The sequence below is a fragment of the Nerophis ophidion genome, linkage group LG10 (assembly GCF_033978795.1).
Source record: "Nerophis ophidion isolate RoL-2023_Sa linkage group LG10, RoL_Noph_v1.0, whole genome shotgun sequence".
In the NCBI taxonomy this organism is placed as follows: domain Eukaryota; kingdom Metazoa; phylum Chordata; class Actinopteri; order Syngnathiformes; family Syngnathidae; genus Nerophis; species Nerophis ophidion.
Genome location: NC_084620.1, coordinates 36,677,779 through 36,700,714, shown reverse-complemented (window position 1 = coordinate 36,700,714; position 22,936 = coordinate 36,677,779). Strand labels below are relative to the sequence as shown.

The 22,936-nt window shown below is 40.5% G+C and overlaps 1 protein-coding gene across 2 annotated transcripts in view; it reads left to right on the top strand.

Annotated features, from left to right (window-relative positions):
- Window positions 1–17,376, top strand: part of arap2 (ArfGAP with RhoGAP domain, ankyrin repeat and PH domain 2) — a 288,224-nt gene extending 270,848 nt beyond the window's left edge. For both annotated transcript variants that reach the window (XM_061913586.1, XM_061913587.1), the window contains exons 29-33: window positions 197–279; window positions 3,917–3,952; window positions 4,027–4,090; window positions 12,277–12,387; window positions 16,559–17,376. In XM_061913586.1, the coding sequence (XP_061769570.1) occupies window positions 197–279; window positions 3,917–3,952; window positions 4,027–4,090; window positions 12,277–12,387; window positions 16,559–16,837 (573 nt within the window). In that variant the 3' untranslated portion in view covers window positions 16,838–17,376. The remainder of the gene's footprint in view (window positions 1–196; window positions 280–3,916; window positions 3,953–4,026; window positions 4,091–12,276; window positions 12,388–16,558) is intronic.
- The last annotated feature ends 5,560 nt before the right edge of the window (window positions 17,377–22,936 follow it).

Here is a 22,936-nt window from a genome sequence, read left to right as displayed (position 1 = left end):
TCCTCAGCAGAGTGACTTTTGGTTATTTAGTTTTGCAGTTTTTTCTTGCAGTTCTTCCTTTTCCTCAATTTTCTGAGTGACATTTTTTGTTAACCTTTTTTAGATAAGAGACAGTTTAGAAGTTAACAAACATCCACAACAACTCAGTGTTCTATGTGGTCATGTACGACTATGCATGTGTGTGTGTGTGTTTCAGAGCACGAAAGCAGAGAGAGAGGTCCAACTTAAGGATTCCAAGTGCTACCTGGGCCTGAAGAAGAAGATGAAGCCTCCGAGCAGGTAGTCAAATTGTTTTCGGTCGGAAACGCCAGAGTGGCCGTGCGGTAAGCACGCTTGTGGTCGGAGGGGGAAGGGTGTCGGAGACGGCAGAGGGAAAGGGTGATGCAGCCCGGGTGTCACCAATAGACTGTTGAGTGGGATGTGGTACAAGCAAGACTGGAGGGCCGAGGAGGAAGGAGAGAAAGTTGAGGGGGTGAGGATGGAGAAGCGCTCCAGTACCTCATTAGGCCGAGGTCCCTCTCCTGCATGTGTGTGTGCGTGTGTGTGTGTGTGCGTGTGTGTGTGTGTGTGTGTGTGTGTGTGTGTGTGTGTGTGCGTGCGTGCGTGCGTGCGTGCGTGCGTGCGGGCAGGCCACAACTGCAGAACTGAATCACTACTGCAGCGATGCTCCAGGCTTTGCTCATCCTCCACTCCTCTTCTGCCATGGAAAGTCACCTCATTAGTTAGTTTCTCTTTCTCTCTCACTCTCTGTCTTTCTACTGCTCCCTCTCTCGCACACACACACACAAATACACACACACACACTTACTGTACTTAGGGCGTCATTTACTAAGATCCAAACACCTTGCGCTAAACAGCGTGTGCAATCTATAAAATATAAAACCCCAAACCAGTGAAGTTGGCACGTTGTGTAAATAAATAAATGATAAATGGGTTGTACTTGTGTAGCGCTTTTCTACCTTCAAAGTACTCAAAGCGTTTTGACACTTACTTCCACATTTCCACAGGGACGGCGTGGCGCAGTGGAAGAGTGGCCGTGCGCAACCCGAGCGTCCCTGGTTCAATTCCCACCTAGTACCAACTTCGTCACGTCCGTTGTGTCCTGAGCAAGACACTTCACCCTTGCTCCTGATGGGTGCTGGTTGGCGCCTTGCATGGCAGCTCCCTCCATCAGTGTTTGAATGTGTGTGTGAATGGGTAAATGTGGAAGTAGTGTCAAAGCGCTTTGAGTACCTTGAAGGTAGAAAAGCGCTATACAAGTACAACCCATTTATCATTTACCCATTCACACTCACATTCACACACTGATGGCGGGAGCTGCCATAAAAGGGTAAATAAAAGCAGAATACAATGATTTGCACATCTTTTTTAACTTACATTCAATTGAATAGACTGCAAAGACAAGATACTTAACGTTCCAACTGGAAAACGTTGTTATTTTTTGCAAATATTAGCTCAGACATCAGAACACTTTCGAATTTGCATCAGTCCATCTTAGACGAGCTCAGTCAGCATTTCTGGGTGTTGTTGATAAATGGCTTTCGCTTTGCATGGTAAGTTAAAGTTAAAGTGCCAATGATTGTCACACACACACAACAAAATAGCAAAATTATTCTCTGCATTTGACCCATCACCCTTGTAGTAGAGTTTTAACTTGCACTTAGAGATGTAGCGACCAACTGTAGTTACGAACAGAGGTGGGTGGAGTAGCCAGAAATTGTACTCAAGTAAGAGTACTGTTACTTTAGAGATGTATTACTCAAGTAAAAGTAAGGAGTAGTCACCCAAATATTGACTTGAGTAAAAGTAAAAAGTATGTTGTAAAAAAACTACTCAAGTACTGAGTAACTGATGAGTAACCTGTTCGTTTAATGATGACGGCAACAAGTAGTGCACAAAAACATAAAAATAGCAATAAACAATTTCACGGCCAGGAATATCTCTTAAGCAACTAAAACAATAATATATATTAAATAATATATATTTGGTGTTACACTGTATTGAAAAAAAAATTGAAAATGAATTTTACCTTTGCAACCTCATTATACTATTGGCTAAGTTTTATATTCATAAATGTAAGTTCCTTAATACACGACCTGTTTTTTGTGCCTTGAAAAAAGATTTACAACTCTACATTAAAAGACTCTCTACCTCTAACAACCAAAAAGCTGTGAAACTGGTGCTGTGTTCCAAATTTAATTGATTTACTGAGATTGAGTGATCCTATGGCTTTGCACTTCATTATATATATATATATATATATATATATATATATATATATATATATATATATATATTGCATTCTATTTTAGTTACTTTGAATTTACAACCCCCTGGCGCTGTTTTTTAAGTTTTTTATACTGTTTTGTACTGCTTTTGTACTTACTTTGATTATTATTTTCAACTGTTTGTAAATGTTGAAATTTATAAATAAAGGTTTATAAAAAGAAAAAGAAAAAAGTGTTCAGTTAATCATGTGACCGCCTGGCTCTGTTTGATTGGTGAAACGGAGTCAAACGTCACCAGTGACTGCATTTCATTGGTGAAACGTAGGCATGTGATATATCCTACTTTGAAGGTCTGTCAAAGCGTGCATCAACAGATCGATAAAAATCAGTAGCGAGTAGCGAGCTGAATGTCGATAAATGGAGAGTAGTAAAAGTAGCATTTCTTCTCCATAAATATACAAAAGTAAAAGTATGTTGCATTAAAACTACTCTTAGAAGTACAAATTATCCCAAACGTTACTCAAGTAGATGAAACGGTGTAAATGTAGCGCGTTACTACCCACCTCTGGTTACGGACAGGGGTTTTCTGAAGTGTTCCTGTGCCCATGTGGTGATATCCTTTACACACTGATGTCACTTTTTGATGCGGTCCCGGCTGGGAGATCGAAGGTCTGTGATATAATTGCTTACGCGCAGTGATTTCTCCGGACTCTCTGAACCTTTTGATGATATTACGGGCCGTAGATGGTGAAATCCCTAAATTCTTTGCATTTTCCCAAACTCTGGAACGATCTCTCTCTCTCCATGTGAGACAGGCCCCTTCCTTGGCTATTTTTAAGACCCTTCTTAAAACCCACTTTTATTCACTGGCTTTTAACCCAGCATGAGACATTAAACTGTTTTTAACTTTTAACTTTTTAAACTGTTTTTAACTTTTTAACTGCTTTTTATCGAACAAATTGTTCTTAGGGTAATTTGTATTTGCTATTTCAATGTGTGTTTTACTTCTGTTTTAAATGTAATTATTTTTAGTCTGTCCTTTGCCTTTATTTCCTTGTGGTGTACAGCCCTTTGTTCTTCAATTGTGGTTGTTTTTAAAGGGCTTTATAAATAAAGTTGGTATGGTATGGTATGGTATTTGTTCACAAAGTGGTGAACCTCCCCCCATCCTTGTTTGTGAATGACCGACATGGAAGCTGTTTTTATACCAAATCATGGCACCCACCTGTTCCCAATTAGCCTGTTCACCTGTGGGATGTTCCAAATAAGTGTTTGATGAGCATTCCTCAACTATCTCAGTCTTTTTTGCCACCTGTGCCAGCTTTTTTTAATTATGTTGCAGGCATGAAATCCAAATGAGCTAATGTTTGCAAAAAATAACAAAGTTTCCCAGTTCGAATCTTAAACATCTTGTCTTTACAGTCCACTCAATTGAATATAGGTTGAAAAGGATTTGCAAATCATTGTATTCTGTTTTTATTTACGATTAACACAACGTGCCAACTTTACTGGTTTTGGGTTTTGTAGTTGTGTAGTATTTCCAAGCGAGTGGCTGGTGGCCTCGTTATGCATGACAACCATCTTCCAAAACTCATGACCGGGAGGAGCTGTGTGTTGGTTATTAATTCCACTCTTCACAATAAACACAAATAAAAAATAAACTGACTTGCTTTTTCTCTTGGAAACAGCTGGGGCTTCACGGTCTACACAGAGAAACAGCAGTGGTGAGTCGCACGCGTCCATGAATGTGCACAGTAAATTACACGGCTACCATATTAAAAGGTGTCTCCTCCTGCAGGCATTTCTGCTGCGAGGAGAAGGAGATGCAGGTGGGCTGGGTGACGGACATCGTTAGGATGAAGGTATGTAAAAAAAATTTCACACTTTTTTATTCTTTCATCACTTAATAAGCTATCAAAAAACAGTGGGGGTGCAACAATACATGTATTTGTAATTTGATTTTTTGGGACAGTCCTGACGTATACCATTTTCCCACACTCGGCATACCAGGTGAGGGACAGGAAGTGCGACTATTATGTGTCTACTGTGTAAACAAAAGTATTTTTAATGGATTGCAATGGTGCCAAGAAGAAGCCAAACCTTGAAAACCTTTTCCGTCGTTAGTCTCCCGTTTGGTAACACTTGGGTCCTGATCTACTAGGATCTAAATACAACAAGCCATAGAGCGTGTGGAAATTTTTAAAGTTGCGAATATAATTAGTGGGCGTGAGGTTTTAGCCTGGTTTCTTCCGCTCCAAATGAATGATATCATTTACTCCAACGGTCCAGCATGTGCTGTTTGGTTTATGAGGTGCAGTATGAAAAGCACAATATCTTTTGGAGGGTATAGAATTGCGATCTCGACAACAGAATCCGCTCTTCGAGGCGCCGCTGTTGTGATGATGTGTCGGGAATGACTTAAAAATGCATGTTGGAAGTGTTTTTCATACAGAGATAAATTAATAATACTGTGTAAAAAACAAATGTTAAAAAAAACACCAGCAGTCACCAAATAAATCCATCCGCCCATCCATTTTTTACCGCTTGTCCCTTTCGGGGTTGCGGGGGTATGGATCCTATCTCAGCTGCAAATAAATCAATTAGTTCTAATCAACCCCTTAAAGTGAAACTGCACTTTTTTTTTTGAATTTTGTCTATTATTCACAATTATTATATATATATATATATATATTATTCACAATTATTTTTATATATATATATATATATATATATATATATATATATATATAAAAAACATGAAAATGTATTTTTTTTAATGCATTCTAAATAATTTAATGGAGCTTATGGAAGCTGCTCTATTATGCCTATGAAGCCTTTAAAAAACATCCAAAGACCTCCATTGAAGTTTTTTGCATGATGTAAGTATATTTGTAATGTATTAACAGGCACATTTATAATAAACATTTAATATTTACATATTTTGATAGTTTTATGCGTATGCGGTGCATTACAGTGTTTGCTTTTTTTCCCCCTTCATCACTTTTTACACACTGCAGACTTCATGAGAGCCAACAAATATAATATCACTTACTGTACAATGTCTGCTGTGATTAGGATGCCGACCGCTCGGATGTCCATATATTCCCATTTAGATAAGGAATGTTTCATAATCCTCGCGAAAAACAGGGAAGTGGATCCAAGCCTCTTTTAGTGTGTTGCGAACGTTAATAATGTTGATTATATAATTCTGAGCCATCTTTTTGTTTGTTTAAGTATGTGATTTTTAACTATTTTGGCTGTCATAGTGTACCAACTTGTCAGAATACGTCTTTGTTCTTCTACGATCCGGGTGAGAGACGTGATTTATGAACTACAATAAAGTTTGACGAGTAAAGGAAGCAGCTCATTAGTCGATTATTTCTACATTTTAGAGATGTCCAATAATGGCTTTTTGGCCGGCATCCGATATTCGGATATTGTCCAACTCTTAATTACCGATTTCGATATCAACCGATACAGATATATACATTCATGGAATTAACACATTATTATGCCGACCGTATTTTTTGGACTATAAGTCGCAGTTTTTTTCATAGTTTGGCGGGGGGTGCGACATATACTCCGGAGCGATTTATGTGTGAAATTATTACACATTACCTTAAAATATCAAATAATATTTATCTCATTCGCGGAAGACACAAAGAAAATGTCAGCAATTGTCAAACACACGTCAGCAATCGTCACACACACGTCAATCAATAAGAATTCGCCGGGGCAGGGTCATGGCAGAAGTGCATTGTGGGTCATGGAATGCTAACTGCTATATGCTACTGCCGTAGCTATTAAAATTGCTCATTTCATCGTTGGCGGTAACTTATAAAAACTGAGAAGGGCTGAACAAAAATGGCACCTAAATGGAAATAATGTACTGCAGATTACAAGATGGACGTAGTGAAATATGCAGCAGAAAACGACAAGAGGAAGTGGCGCATAACTTTGGAGTTGGCAGAGTTGTTTAGAAGCGACATCAAAGAAGAAGATTTCATCGGATTTATCGATTAGGAGTGACAGATTGTTTGGTAAACGTAGAGCATGTTCTATATGTTATAGTTATTTGAATGACTCTTACCATAATATGTTACGTTAACATACCAGGCACCTTCTCAGTTGGTTATTTATGCATCATATAACGTACACTTATTCAGACTGTTGTCCACTATTCTTTATTTATTTTAAATTGCCTTTCAAATGTCTATTCTTGGTGTTGGATTTTATCAAATCAATTTCCCCCAAAAATGTGACTTATATTCCAGTGCGACGTATATGATTTTTTCCTTCTTTATTATGCATTTTCGGCCGGTGCAATTTATACTCCGGAGCGATTTATAATCCGAAAAATACGGTAATTTTGTTGTGATGCCCCGCTGGATTGCATTGAACAATATAACAAGGTTTTCCAAAACAAATCAACTCCAGTTATGAAAAACAAATGCCGACATGGCACTGCCATATTTATTATTGAAGTCACAAAGTGCATAATTTTTTTTAACATGCCTTAAAACAACAGCTTGGAATTTGGGACATGCTATCCCTGAGAGAGCATGCGGAAGTTGAGGTGTGTGTGTGTTTTTTGAGGTGGCGGGCTAGCGGGGGGGTGTATATTGTAGCGTCCCGGAAGAGTTAGTGCTGCAAGGAGTTCTGGGTATTTGTTCTGCTGTGTTTATGTTGTGATACGGCACGGATGTTCTCCCGAAATGTGTTTCTCATTCTTGTTTGGTGTGCCTTGCATTCACTTGTGTGTGTGTGAAAAGCCAAAGATATTATGGGATTGGGCTGGCACACAAAGGCAGTGCCTTTAAGGTTAATTGGTGCTCTGTACTTCTCTCTACGTCCGTGTACCCCTCTGTACAGCAGCGTTTTAAAAAGTCATACATTTTACTTTTCCAAACCGATACCGCTAATTACCGATGTTACATTTCAAAGCATTTATCGGCCGATAACATCGGCAGTCCGATATTACTGGACATCTCTAATAATAACATTTAATATTACATTTAATATTACAAGCTGGACGTAGTGAAATATGCAGCAGAAAACGACAAGAGGAAGCGGCGCATACCTTTGGAGTTGGCAGAGTTGTTTTGAAGCGCCATCGAGGAAGAAAATTTCATCGGATTTACGCGGCTCATAAATAATGTTTGCTTTTTTTCCGTTCATCACTTATTACTCACTGCAGACTTCATGAGAGCCAACAAACATAATATCACTTACTGTACAATGTCTGCTGTCATTAGGATGCCGACTGCTCGGATGTTCATATATTCCCATTTAGATAAGGAATGTTTGTGTTGGCCCTGCGATGAGATGGCGACTTGTCCAGGGTGTACATGCCTTCCGCCCGATTGTAGCTGGGATAGGCACCAGTGCCCCACGTGCCCCTAAAGGGAATAAGCTGTAGAAATGGATGCATGGATGCTTCATAATCCTTGCAAAGAACAGGGCGGTGGAACCAAGCATCTTTTCGTGTCACTCTCTCCATATTCGGGGTCTAAGTTGGCTGTCAAAGTGTACCAACTTGTCAGAATCCGTCTTTGTTCTTCTACGATCCACGTGAGAGGCGTGATATATGAACTACAATAAAGTTTGACGGGCAAAGTAAGCAGCTCATCAGTCTATCATGTCTTCATTGGCACACAAGCTCATGATCGTGACACCGCTACAAATAGTTTGTCTGCGTTAGCGCTTGTAATAACAAAATCACTAATAATTGGTTAATATTCAAGTCACAAAATATAAATGGAGTATTGTTGGCGATATTTTGGATGTTTTTTTTATCTGGTTTTATGGGTGGAATTTAGGACCTCCCATTGACTCCACTGTAAGCGGACTTTTATTTTTGAGACACTTGTGATTTATATATATATATAAACATTGATTGATTGATTGATTGATTGATGGATTTATGTTTATTTACGTGTCAGAATGCAAAAAGAAATACATTAGTCTTCATGTTTTTCATGATTGTGAAAAAAAGTGCAGTTCCCCTTTAAGTCATTCAAGAGCTATACAATAACATTATATTGTGATGTAGACAATGTGTCGAATATATATATATGTATATATATATATATATATATATATATATATATATATATAGTTTTTTTTTTCTAATAGTCTAAATATATTGACAGACATATTGCGTGTGCTTAATGATTATATTTGCCTCCTTTCCGTATTGTGGGTGTTTTAATTCACAGCATCAATTCTTCATATTGATGAAGACAGACACACTAAATAGCTCGCACTCCTCATTTTGCTCACTAAATGGACGCAGCAGTCCTCTGCGCACAAGCTTAGTAGATCCACATTGCAACGCAACCATTTTGTTCCCCTACTGGACACAAAATGAACTGTTTAAGGTCACAGATGATGGATTAGGTCTTTTGTTCTTTTGGTTTCCTTATAGAAATGTCGATAAGTGAATATTTGCTATGTTTTTTGAGTAAACAGGAGACATTTACTACTTTTTATGGGTATTATAGAAGCAGTGCATATATGTATATATATATATATACATATATATATAAGTTGTGATCAAAAGTTGACATACACTTGTAAAGAACATAATGTCATAGCTGTCTTGAGTTTCCAATCATTCTACAACTCCTATTTTTTTGTGATAGAGTGATTGGAGCACATACTTGTTGGTCACAAAAAACATCCATGAAGTTTGGTTCTTTTCTGAATTTATTACGGGTCTACTGAAAATGTGACCAAAGCTGCTGGGTCAAAAGTATACATACAGCAATGTTAATATTTGGTTACATGTCTCTCGGCAAGTTCCACTGCAATAAGGTGCTTTTGGTAGCCATCCACAAGCTTCTGGTTGAATTTTGGACCACTCCTCTTGACAAAATTGGTGCAGTTTATCTAAATGTGTTGGTTTTCTGACATGGACTTGTTTCTTCAGCATTGTCCACACATTTAACAGTCCTTTTCGAAAGTCATTCTAAAACCTTAATCCTAGCCTGATTTAGCCATTCCTTTACCACTTTTGACTTGTGTTTGGGGTCATTGTCCTGTTGGAACACCCAACTACGCCCAAGATCCAACCTCCGGGCTGATGAATTTAGGTTCTCCAGAAGAATTTGGAGGTAATCCTCCTTTCTCATTGTCCCATTTACTCTGTGTAAAGCACAAGTTCCATTGGCAGCAAAACAGGCCCGGAGCATAATACTACCACCACCATGCTTGACAGTAGGGATGGTGTTCCTGAGATTAAAGGCCTCACATTTTCTCCTCCAAACAAATTGCTGAGTATTGTGGCCAAACAGCTCATTTTTTGTTCCATCTGACATCACATGGACAAAGATAAGACCTTCTGGAGAAAAGTTCTGTGGTCAGATGAAACAAAAATTGAGCTGTTTGGCACATTGATGTACGTATACTTTTGACCCAGCAGATTTGGTCACATTTTCAGTAGACCCACAATAAATTCATAAAAGAACAAAACTTCATGAATGTTTTTTGTGACCAACAAATATGTCTATCACACAAAAATAAGAGTTGTAGAAATGATTGGAAACCCAGTGTAGCTCCTTTCGATACACGGCAACACAGGAAAGTTCTCTTTTGTAAAACGGGCGTTTATTGACGACTACTTCTTGCTGTATACACCATCCACGCCAACACTCCGTGAGAACTTACAAAATACAGTACAATACAGTACATCAGACTTTGATTTCACATCAATAAACCCTCAGAAAGAAATTCAATTACAAAATTACAATACTTCGCTGGCTGCTTGTAATGAAATGTGGTTCTAATAATTACTTGCTTGAGGTTTCACACGAATCATCGAATACACTTAAAGCTTTCGAGGAGCTGAAGACAACGTGCTCAATCACCCTCCCCTCTTGCATGTTCTGCCTCTGTCCGTGGGGTCGCAACATCACAACCATCATTCCGCTTTGCAACACAATGCTCAGGATATTTTACAATCACACATTTTATAATAATATTTTATAACCCTGCATCATTAACTTACTTATTTATTTATTTATGACTTATTTAAAGCATGCAAATTCTCAGCAGCAGCTACACTCTGTCAGAGGTATTTGTTGTCAAACCCCTAGATGCAGAGATGGAGGCAGGCATGGAATGAGCAAACATGATTTTATTATAAATACTAAGACAAAACCAAACAAAGGGTTCAAACCAAAAGCGCGCATGTGGGCGGATAAATAACAAAACGCCTTTAGCATAGAAGCTAACAAGAAACAAAAAGGAACTTTAGCATGGAAGCTAGAGGATAACAAACAGAAAAACTGGAAATAGCTATGGCTAACAAAAACAGCTTACCGCTACGACGACCAGGACAAGATGTAGCACGACAGGTAATCGCTGAAAAGAATCACAGACACGACAAGAGCAACATATGGCAACGACAAGTCCGAATGACAATACAATGATCCAGCACTGACTGGAAGACAAAGTGGGTACAAATAGGAGCGGGCTGATTGACAACGGGTGTGGCCAGGTGCCAATCAGCCGCAGATGAGGTGACAGCAGCACACAGGGAGACAAACAGGAAGCTGAACCAAAATAAGAGCACTTGACAGGAACTAAAGACAGGATATACTAAACATAGAGGAAACAAAGACAAATGCAGAGGAAAAAACTAAAACATAGACAACTGTCAGGAGAAAGCCTGACACACTCCAGACAGCCATGACATTGTGTTCTTTACAAGTGTATGTAAACTTTTGATCGCAACTGTATGTTATTCATATAAATTACATGTGGAAAATAATGAGCATCCTTGAAAAAAAATACTGAAGGACACAAAAAAAGCTTCAATTGAATTTGTTTAACCAGCCCCTTAACTCATCAAGCAGTTATGAAATTATAAAACAATGTTGCTGAATAGACAATATGTTTGAAAAGGATTATTTCTGACCGGTCACATACAGAAATCCAGTTAACTGGAGAAGGGAATAAGATTAAATATGGTTGCTTCTTCTTCACAAGTTGAATTTATTAAATGTGGTGTTTGTATATTCCAGATGAAAAAAAGAGGACATCCTTGTTTACCCTTTCACAAAGCTAACAGACACTTTTTTTTTCGTACGGGAAATGCGCCTTTTGTGGATATACTGTATCATCCTTTGCAATTCCCTGAAAAGAGCGTATAAATCTCCCCCTAATTTCCTTTGTGCTGTTAGCGGGATGAAAAGCATTAAAAGGGAGTTGTAAAGTTTTCGAGGTCACTCTGTAATAAAATAAATCCGCATGTGAGAATAAGGTCAATGCGACTGTTTGTGCACACGTTTATTGTCACCTTGCTACACCCACTGCATCTGACAGTGGGAACAGGCAAGCATCCTCCTTCCCAAAAAAAAAATGAGTGTTCGCAACTCAGCGCGGACATTTCATTAGTATTAGCCCCCTGCCCGCTTCCTTTATGGGAGCTCAGAATTGTTTATCACAGGTGCTTACTTGGGTAAAAGCCTTTTAGCGCCTTAGCCAGCAAAAAGGGCAACGTTGGCAGGTGGAGATTGATCTAAAGGGGAATCCAATTTTTCTGTTTCATTGTGTTTGGAGGAGCTCTCACCTTGGTAACAAGTCAATCTGGAGCTGGAGGAATTTTTTTTTTTTTTTTAGGATTCTTCTTCCCAAATCCGCTAAATAACCGGCTTGTCGGCGTCCGACACAGGGGCTCAGGAGAAGGGCATTTGCGTGTTTGGAAGGGCGGTGGGCTGCTGCAGACAGTACAGCACTTCTCCGTTTCCTCCCCTCTTACCTGGTAGTGAGCATTGCGCCAAGACAGTTTCCATAGTAACCGCCAATGGAGGACCATCACTTCCAAGGTGCAGTTTATGGTGATGTGTAGGATGGTGCATACATCCAACGAAAAGTCTGGGTGGCGGTTAAAAGAAAAAAAAGGACAAAAAAGCCACTTTTACAGGTCAACGAGGTCCCAATAATGGAGAAAAGAATATTGTCAACATGTAGTTTGGATGCTGCTATAATCCTGAATGCTTCTTCACATCACCTTACCACTGACTTTTCTTGCTGTTTCTTACAGTTTAGCTCCGACCTCTGCTCCAGCCCAGGAGGCGCCACGGTTTCAACGGCCTTCACAGGGGGAGCTGTGGCTGAAAGCAGAGCGCCCGTGAAACAAAATTCAGGCAGACAGGTACGGCTATTTTGGATCTTGTCTCTGTACGGTGGAACCTCGATGGACGAACTTAAGTGGTTCTTCAACATGGTTCGCCAAACGGAAAGTTTGTATAGTGAAGCAGAGTTTCCCATAAGAATCAATGTGAACATGAACCATTGGTTCGAAATTTGACAAAAGTCCCTATTGTCACAACGGGGGGGTTGCAGCTTGCTGCGAGGTTTGTTCTACCACGATGCAAACGGACTATTCCGGACAAGGCGTGCAGGTAGCAACATATTTATTTCTCAAATCTCAAAAGGGTACAACAAACGAAAAACAAGGCTAAACCACTATGCGCTGATCGCACTTGCAGCCAATAGGTAACACTTAGCATCGACTATGGACATATAGAACTTATGAAACTGTGGCATGAAATAAACAAGACTTACATAGTCCAGGCATGAGGCTAACTAGTAGCATAACTATGGCATGGAACAACTAATGACGCCAGGAAGACTGACTGGCAAAGACAGGCTTAAATAGTCCTCTGATTAGAAGCAGGTGCGCGTCCCAAACACCAGAGGCAGATGAAGATCATAAGTAGCTATGGTAACCAAAACAAACTCAGGTGTCAAACAGGAACTAAAAAAGTCCAAAACTAACAGAACCTACACCTATATTTGTAAAAAAAACTGTGCACTTTGAAGACACTATAACGTGTGCATATATATGTATATATATATATATATATATATATATATATATTAGTGTTGTACGGTATACCGGTATTAGTATAGTACTGTGAATCATATTCGGTACTATGCCGCCTCTAAAAAGTACCGGTGCTCAAAACCCCACGCGACTCACCGTCGTCGTCATGTCATTGCTGGATTATGAGCAGAGGAGCATGTTCGGCAGCGCACAAATCACTGAGTACTTACAAGCAGACACAGTGCTTGGACAGAAAAGGGAGAACGGACACATTTTGGCTTAAACATTAACGATAAAGGTGAAGTTACGACACTGAAACGCCCTCAGGAAGAGGTGCTTTAAGACATGGCTAAAGTTTATCGGCAGTCAGCAGTGTTGTAGCTGCTTCTAAATCACTGATACTTGTCTCCATGGTGACAAATAAAGTAAGTTTCATCCCTGCAGGACGAGTTATAGCTAAACATGCTTCACTACAAACCGTAGCTCACCGGTGTCTCAATGTAAACAAACGCCATTGGTGGATCGACACCTGACATCCACTGTAATGATACCAAGTACATGAGCGTATCTAGTCGATACTACTATGATTACATCGATATTTTTTAGCATCACAAAATCTTATTTTGTTTAAAAAAAATGTATGTTATGTTTATAAACTCAGGAAATATGTCTTTGGACCAATGAGGACTTTGAATATGGCCAATATATGAATGACTTGGTATCAGATTGATACCCAAATTTGTGGTATCATCCAAAACTAACGTAAAGCATCCAAACAACAGAACAATAAGTGATTACATTTTGACAGGAGTGTAGATAGAAAATGTTAAAAGAGAAAGTAAGCATAACACAAAAATGACACAATATGTTACTGCATATGTCAGCAGACTAAATTAGGAACCTTTGTTTGTTTACTTACTACTAAAAGACAAGATGTCTTGTATGTTCACTATTTTATTTAAGGACAAACTTGCAATAAGAAACAAATGTTTAAGGTACCCTAACATTTTTTGTTAAAATAAAGCAAATACTGAAATGCTCTTTGAAATGTACATGATGTAAACAGGATGTGACATATGGGGGCCCCGCCGCTTCAAAAGGGCCATGCCCGCGTGTACAGGAGGCGATGTCATCATGATGGCAGGCAGCCCCCTTAGGCCTTCCAGCGACACACATAACGAACCAATGAATGAACAAATGAATGAAGCGCGGGTATGCCTAGACATGGTCTGCACACGGATGCATATTTGCCGCGATGTAAACGTTCGTAAACGGAAAACGACGCAAATAGAGGCGTTCGTGAATCCAGATTCCACGTCAGTTTGCAGGACAAGACCAGATAGAAATATTTATACACACTTTTTGTCATTAAACATTGCAAGATATTGTATTTGAATACATTTATTTTGCTGAAAATGTCACAATACGAAGGTCCTGAGTAGTAGTCCCGAGTTCAATCCCAGGCTCGGGATCTTTCTGTGTGGAGTTTGCATGTTCTCCCCGTGACTGCGTGGGTTCTCTCCGGGTACTCCGGCTTCCTCCCACTTCCAAAGACATGCACCTGGGGATAGGTTGATTGGCAACACTAAATTGGCCCTAGTGTGTGAATGTAAGTGTGAATGTTGTCTGTCTATCTGTGTTGGCCCTGCGATGAGGTGGCGACTTGTCCAGGGTGTACTCCGCCTTCCGCCCGATTGTAGCTGAGATAGGCTACAGCTACCCCGAATCGAATAAGCGGTAGAAAATTGATAGAAGTCATATCCTACCTTCATGTTTTCCTCCGGAGTTGTCCGTCTGCATCTTGGGAGAACAACCCCGCTTGAACATGCGACCCCGACGTGACAAAACGAAGCCTGCCTGAGCGTGGCGAGAATCGTGAATAAATAGCTCTCTGATTAGTGCTCGGTAGCAGGTGAGCATGCCGAACACTAACCAGAGGCAGGGGAAACTAATCAGTACTCATGGTAACCGGAAAAAAAAACTAAGAGGTGCACAAAACAGGAACTGGAGGAGTCCAAAACTAAGAGAATATGACTAAACAAAACATGATCTGGCCCACGAATCATGACAAAAATAGCATTACTGGATGGAGGTATGCACTCTCGACTTCTTGGTGGTCTGTATTTAACTGTAAAACTAGGAAAATTATTGACATATTTAATGAAGATCCGTATTTCTTTGACATTGAGGGGCATTGATTTTAGAATTGTGGTGGCATTTAACTATAAAAATGGGACCCATGCTTGGCACTCAGCATCAAGGGTAGGAATTGGGGCTCATATTTTTTTTAAATTTTTTGTTTTTATATTGGTTTTATTTTTTATTCAGTCATTGGTGGAGCTAAGGATATTTAAATATTCTGTTTTTAATATTGTTGTGCAGCACTTTGGAAACATGTATGTTGTTTAAATGTGCTATACAAATAAAGTGGATTGTATTGTATTAAATCAACAAAATTATTCTCAGGCGCGGCCACCGCTGCTGCTCACTGCTCCCCTCATCTCCCGAGGGGTGATAAAGGGTGAGGGGTCAAATGCCGAGAATAATTTCGCCACACCTAGTGTGTGTGTGACTACCATTGGCACTTTAACTTAATTCATTACAATTATACTCAGCTGGAAATAATATTCATGTCAGCAAAGCTTTGATCTTTTACATGGTACTGTACATCAGTGGTTCTCAAATGGGGGTCATGTACCCTCGGGGGTACTTGAAGGTATGGCAAGGGGTACATGTTATTTTTTAAAAATGTTCCAAAAATAGCAGCAATTCAAAAATCCTTTATAAATATATTTTTTGAATAATACTTCAACAATATATGAATGTAAGTTCATAAAATGTGAAAAAAAATAGAACAATGCAATTTTCAGTGTTGACAGCTAGATTTTTTGTTGACATGTTTCATACATATTGATGTTAAAGATTTATCTTTATGTATGTGTGTTCTACTTCTATGTGTAGAAATCTTTATTTATAATTGTATCAGTTGTTTATTTTTCAACAAGTTTTTACTTATTTTTGTATATTTTTTTCCAAATAGTTCAAGGAAGATCACTACAAATGAGCAATATTTTGCACTTTTATACAAATTAATAAATCAGAAACTGATGACATAGTGCTGTATTTTACTTCTTTATCTTTTTTTTTTTCAACCAAAAATGCTTTGCTCTGATTAGGGGGTACTTGAATTAAAAAAAATGTTTACAAGGGGTACATCACTGAAAAAATGTTGAGAACCACTGCTGTATATCATATCATAATTTATATTTCTATAATATCATATACCTCAATACAATCAAATAAATTGAAGTTGCAAAAAATGGTTTTCCATTTTTGGGGTTGCACTTGGTGTAAGCACAATACTGACGAGGGCACCGTCACTCATTTTTAATTTCGAGTTTGGGACATTTTTGGCATTTAGACGGATTTTAACAGTGTTATTATCTAAAGATACAGTAAAATTGACAGGTAAAAATGTTGCCGTATTTTCCCTCAGATGACTGACAGGAGGATTTCGCTCGCCTTTAAGACCAGCGCTGACGGCGGAGGTGGGGGCGTGACCCCACTTGGCCCACGCAGAAGGTCCGCCGCCGTGGACATTTGCCAAGTGTCGTTCCCTCAGCAGGCCTCGCCTGCTTCCCGGCAAAGTAGCTTGAGCGGCGCTGGCAAGAAGCCCGGCCCCGGCGGCGGCGATGGTAAAATGCCTCAGAATCTGCTGAGTGAACTTAATTCGGTGCTGAACAAGACGGGCCGGAGCGCCAACATTGCTGACTGACAGGACGGCGAGGAAGACTGAAAGTGCACCCGGCGGTCAACGGACAGGAAAGTGGAGTTGATGCGGCGACACTTTTCGTGTGGAATTATCTATTTGTCCATCGTGACAATAAGTATTTCATTGTTGTAGGACCCAAACTTACCCTCAATGAATGGATGAGGCCTGTCTTCAATAATGCACTCCACGGGCTTAAAATGCACACGTTGGCAATTGTCACATATAGCGCCCCCTTCATGAAATATTTATTTGCCCATTTTATTTTCATGATCCCACATACAGCAGCAGCTTGCTCTGCTAATCAGAGTCGCCACCTTTGGCGCATATTCATGGGTTTTCCTCCGACTTGACAGCCTTCTTCTCCACAAACAAACATAAGAGCTTCGTGACAAAATAGTTATTTATTAGGCGCTTGTTTTTACGGACGTTGTTTTAGAGTCAGAGGTGAGCATCAATAACAAAATCTTTGAAAAGCAAATACTCTTTTCATGTCCTGCAATCAAACGTGACTTGCTTTTTAATAAAAAACCTTTTGAATTTGAGACGTCAATTGACAGCAGGTGTGCATTTTATGTGTGTGAGGCGGTTCAGGAGGCGAGTAGTTTGCTTACGAAAATACTTTACATCGTCCTGATCTAGAGTTTGAATGTTTTCTTGTGTCAAAGTGCAAAAACCCAAACTAGTGAAGTTGACACGTGTAATTAGTAAATAAAAAGAGAATACAATGATTTGCAAATTCTTTTCAACTTATATTCAGTTCAATATACTGCAAAGCCAAGATATTTAATGTTCGAACTGAAAAATGTTTTTTTTGTTTTTGCAAATATTCATTAACTTAGAATTGAATGGCAGCAGGTTTCTCGGTGGCACAGGGGTTAGTGCGTCTGCCTCACAATACAAAGGTCCTGAGTAGTCAGGGTTCAATCCCGGGCTCGGGATCTTTCTGTGAGGAGTTTGCATGTTCTCCCCGTGACTGCGTGGGTTCCCTCCGGGTACTCCGGCTTCCTCCCACTTCCAAAGACATGCACCTGGGGATAGGCTGATTGGCAACACTAAATATGCCCTAGTGTGTGAATGTTGTCTATCTGTGTTGGCCCTGCGATGAGGTGGCGACTTGTCCAGGATGTACCCCGCCTTTCGCACGATTGTAGCTGAGATAGGCACCAGCGCCCCCTGCAACCCCAAAGGGAATAAGCGGTAGAAAAATGGATGGATGAATGGGAGCAACACATTGCAAAAAAGTTGGCACAGGGGCATTTTTACCACTGTGTTACATGGCCTTTCCTTTTGACAACACTCACTAAACATTTGTGAACTGAGGAGAACAATTTTTGAAGCTTTTCAGGAGGAATTCTTTCCAAATCTTGCTTGATGTACACCTTAAGTTGTTCAGCAATCCAGGGTCTCCGTTGTGGTATTTTAGGCTTCATATTGCACCACACATTTTCAATGGAAGACAGGCCTGGACTACAGGCAGGCCAGTCTAGTACACGCACTCTTTTACTATGAAGCCACACTGTTGTAACACGTGGCTTGGCATTGTCTTGCTGAAATAATCAGGGGCGTCCAGCATAACGTTGCTTGGATGGCAACATATGTAGTTTCAAAGCCTGTATGTACTTTTCAGCATTAATGGTGCCTTCACAGATGTGTAAGTTACCCATGCCTTGGGCACTAATACACCCCCATACAATCACAGATGCTGGCTTTGCGCCTATAGCGATCCGGATGGTTCTTTCTCTCTCTTTGTTCCGGAGGACATGACGTCCACAGTTTCCGAAAACAATTTGAAATGTTGGCTCGTCAGACAACAAAACACTTTTCCAGTCCATTTTAGATGAGCTCAGGCCCAGCGAAGCCGGCGGCGTTTCTGGGTATTGTTGATAAATGGCTTTCACTTTGCATAGTAGAGTTTTAACTTGCACTTACATATGTAGCGACCAACTGTAGTTACTGGCAGTGGGTTTTCTGAAGTTTTTCTGAGCCCTTGTGGTGATATCCTTTACACACTGATGTCGGTCTTTGATGCAGTAGCGCCTGAGGGATCGAAGGTCACGGGCAATCAATGTTGGTTTTCATCCTTGCTGCTTACGTACAGTGATTTCGCCAGATTCTTTGAACCTTTTGATGATATTACAGACTGTAGATGGTAAAATCCCTAAATTCCTTGCAATAGGTCGTTGAGAAATGTTTGTTCTTAAATAAGTTGCTCAGGCATTTGTTCACAACGTGGTGACCCTCGCCCCATCATTGTTTGTGAATTACTTAGCATTTCATGGAAGCTGCTTTTATTCCCAATCATGGCACCCACCTGTTCCCAATTAGCCTGTTCACCTGTGGGATTTTCCAAATAAGTGTTAGATGAGCATTCCTCAACCTTTTCAGTCTTTTTTTTCCCCCTTGTACCAGTTTTTTAAAACATGTTGCAGGCATCAAATTCCAAATGAGCTAATATTTGCAAAAAAATACCTTTTTCCAGTTGGAACATTATCTTGTCTCTGCAGTCTCTTCAATTGAATATAAGTTGAAAAGGATTTGCAAATCATTGTATTCTGTTTTTATTTATGAATTACACAACGTGCCATCTTCCGTGGTTTGGGTTTTCTAAAATATTGGAAGATTAGAGAACTGTAAGATTGTGTTTTTTCCCCAACTTTATCAAAACAACCTCTCCCTTCTTGTTGTATGTGTTCTTACAAGCATCCAATTTGTACAGTTTGTCCAAAGTGCCGCTTTGAGCTGATGTATTTACACCGAAAAACAAAACAAAAAAATAAAATGAAAAGGCTCCCTTGGAAGAAAGTTGCAATATTGTACAATATCAAACCCTAATGTATTCATACAGTTGAAATTATTTGGATGAAAAAAAATGAGGCAATCTTCAGCTGCACATCAGGGACACGGCACTGTTAACTCTGACATACTGCTGCTGTACAACATGCACACCAAGCCGTGGCCCTCCTGATTTACATTTCCAGAAAGGGTACGCCTTATATTAATGGAGCCGTCCATTTTAGCCGCTATAAATAGCTCGCCGCACGAAGCCGTCCCTCTGCTTGCTGGCTGCCTTTTTTTTTTTCCGCTGATCCACACATTCCGCCCTCTAATCTAGATTCTATTAATGTCTCGTCGGATATTTACGACACATGGAGCCTTTTAGCCCTGACACGGCTGTAAAGTATATGTTCAAACCGGCCAAGCTTTATCTAATTAAAAGCCTCTGCCACTGCAATTCAGCTGGGATTGAGTCTTTAAAATCCCAATCAGCCCAAAGACGCCCCCCAACCAACCCGGCCCCCCCTCGCACTCGGAGGAGGGAGCCAGCCACTGAAGAGCTAATAAAGAAGGGAATCGCAGACATTCCAATTAAGCATGTGGGAGAAGACGTCTGTAGATCATTTTCATGTTTCTACATTCAACGGGAGGAGGTCACTGCAGTGTTTGGGTTATATTTCCTTGGAGAACCTCCCGCTTTCATTTTAGTACATTCTCCAACTTCCTCTGCTAGGTTTTGACACATGACTGAAGCCCCGCACAATCCCTAGGTTGTGGTCAATACACACATGTAATATAGATACCCTTTCTAAATTGTACACAAGGGCAATGCCTCTTGGAAGAATACAGCAGTACCTCAACTTATGAGTTGAGGTACTTAGAACACTTACAATTAATTGAAATCAATTCAGTTTTTTAAATTAAACATATTTTATAAAAAAAAAAGGTCTGAAATGGTGTTTCCTTATTGCCTGTATTGACTTTCTTTCCTTTCCAGCACTCTTATCAATCAATCAATCAATGTTTATTTATATACTCCTAAATCACAAGTGTCTTATAGGGCTGCAGAAGCCACAACGACATCCTTGGTTTAGAGCCCACAAAGAGCAAGGAAAAACTCACAACCCAGTGGGACAGTGTGGATGACTATGAGACACTTCCGAGAGGGTTAGGGTTAGGGTTAGGATCCCCCCCTCTAGATGAACGTCAAGTGGGTCTAACATAATTCTGTGAAAGTCCAGTCCATAGTAGATCTAACATAATAGTGAGAGTCTGGTCCACTTCTTCTGCTACAACTCAGAGCTGTGTCACATCCAGAAGTACGTGGATGACACAGCCATCGTCGGGTGCATCAGGGACGGCAGAGAGGAGGAGTTTCGGAATCTGGTGAGGGACTTTGTTGTCTGGTGCCACACGAACCTTTTGCAGCTCAATCCATCAAAGACCAAGGAGCTGGTCATTGACATTGGGGGGTCGAGTCCACGGTCACAACCTATTGTGATCGAGGGAGTTGAAGTACAGACCGTGGACTCATTCTGGTACCTCGGGGTTTGGGTGGACAATAAGCTGGACTGGACTGTTAACACGGACCATCAGTACAAGAAAGGACGGAGCAGGCTGTACTTCCTCAGGAGACTGCACTCTTTCAACATTTGTAGAAAACTCCTGTGGATGTACTACAAGTCTGTGGTTGCCAGTGTTCTGTTCTACATGGTAGTGTGCTGGGGGGGGGGCAGTACATCTAAGAAGGACAGCTCCAGACTTGAGAAACTGATCAGGCGGGCCGGTTCTACAATCCGAATGACACTGGACTCACTGGTGACGGTGGCAGAGAAGAGGACTTTGGACAAACTAGTGAGCATCCTGGATGATGCCAGTCACCCTCTGCATAGCGTTATCAGTAGCCAGAGGAGCCTGTTCAGTGCTACACTGCTTCATCCCAAGTGCAGGACAAATAGACTCAAAAACTCCTTTGTCCCACACGCCATTAGACTGTACAACTCCTCTCTGGGGCGGGGGGCGGGGGGTACAAGGATGACAGGGGATGCAAAACAATAACAGTGCAATACGTTTTCATAACATGGTCACTACTGCCTAGTTTCTCTTGTTATATTCTTATTTTACTGTTATATTTTTATTCCCATTGTTGCTTTTTATTGTTTGTTCTTATTGTAATATTTCTCTATTTTGTTTCCATTTAAACCCTCATTATTTACTTTTTACTTTCATTTAAATTGATCTCAACTCTGTACACTGCTGCTGGAATTTTAAATTTCTTGAAGGAACTCTCCTGAAGGAATAAATAAAGTACTATCTATCTATCTATCCATCTATAATGGGGCCAGCAGGAGACCATCCGGAGTGGAGAAGGATCAGCAGCGCAGAGATGTTCCCAACCGATGCACAGGCGAGCGGTCCACCCCCGGGTCCGGACTCTGGTCAGCCAGCACTTCATCCATGGCCACCGGACCTGTGCCCCCGCCTCCACAAGGGAGAGGGGGGCAGAGGAGAAAAGAAAAGAAATGGCAGATCAACTGGTCTAAAAAGGGGGTCTATTTAAAGGCTAGAGTATACAAATACGTTTTAAGATGAGACTTAAATGCTTCTACTGAGGTGGCATCTCAAACTGTTACCGGGAGGGCATTCCAGAGTACTGGAGCCCAAATTGAAAACGTTCTATAGCCCGCAGACTTTTTTGGGGCTTTAGGAATCACTAATAAGCCGGAGTTCTCTGAACACAGATTCCTTGCCGGGACATATGGTACAATACAATCGGCAAGATAGGCTGGAGCTACACCATGTAGTATTTTATACGTAAGTAGTAAAACCTTAAAGTCACATCTTAAGTGCTCAGGAAGCTATAACAGGTGAGCCAGTATAGGTATTTTTGTAGGTATATATGTATATAGGTATATACACTATAGGCCTATTATGATCAAACTTTCTTGTTCTTGTCAAAAGTCTAGCAGGATTATTTTATTTTCTGTTTACCATAGTACTGCTTCCCTCACCTGTTTCTGATTGGCAATCTGGGCACACCTGTTCTTGGCTGCCAATCAGGCAGGGCTGGATTGCTGCTTCACTAGTGTTGCTTGACACGCGTGATCACTGTGTTTGCGTTGTGCCTGCATAGCGTTCTCTATGCTTTTTGTGCACTCCCTCGCTGCACTACATTTGCCCCCCCAGGGACAACCTCGACAAGTCCGCATGAAATGACGGCGCTAGGGCAGGCCCACACCCGACAAGCCAACAAACCCGACAATAAACGAGAATGAAGCCGGCAAGTTCGCCAACCCCGACAACCACCACGTGCACGCACTGCCACAA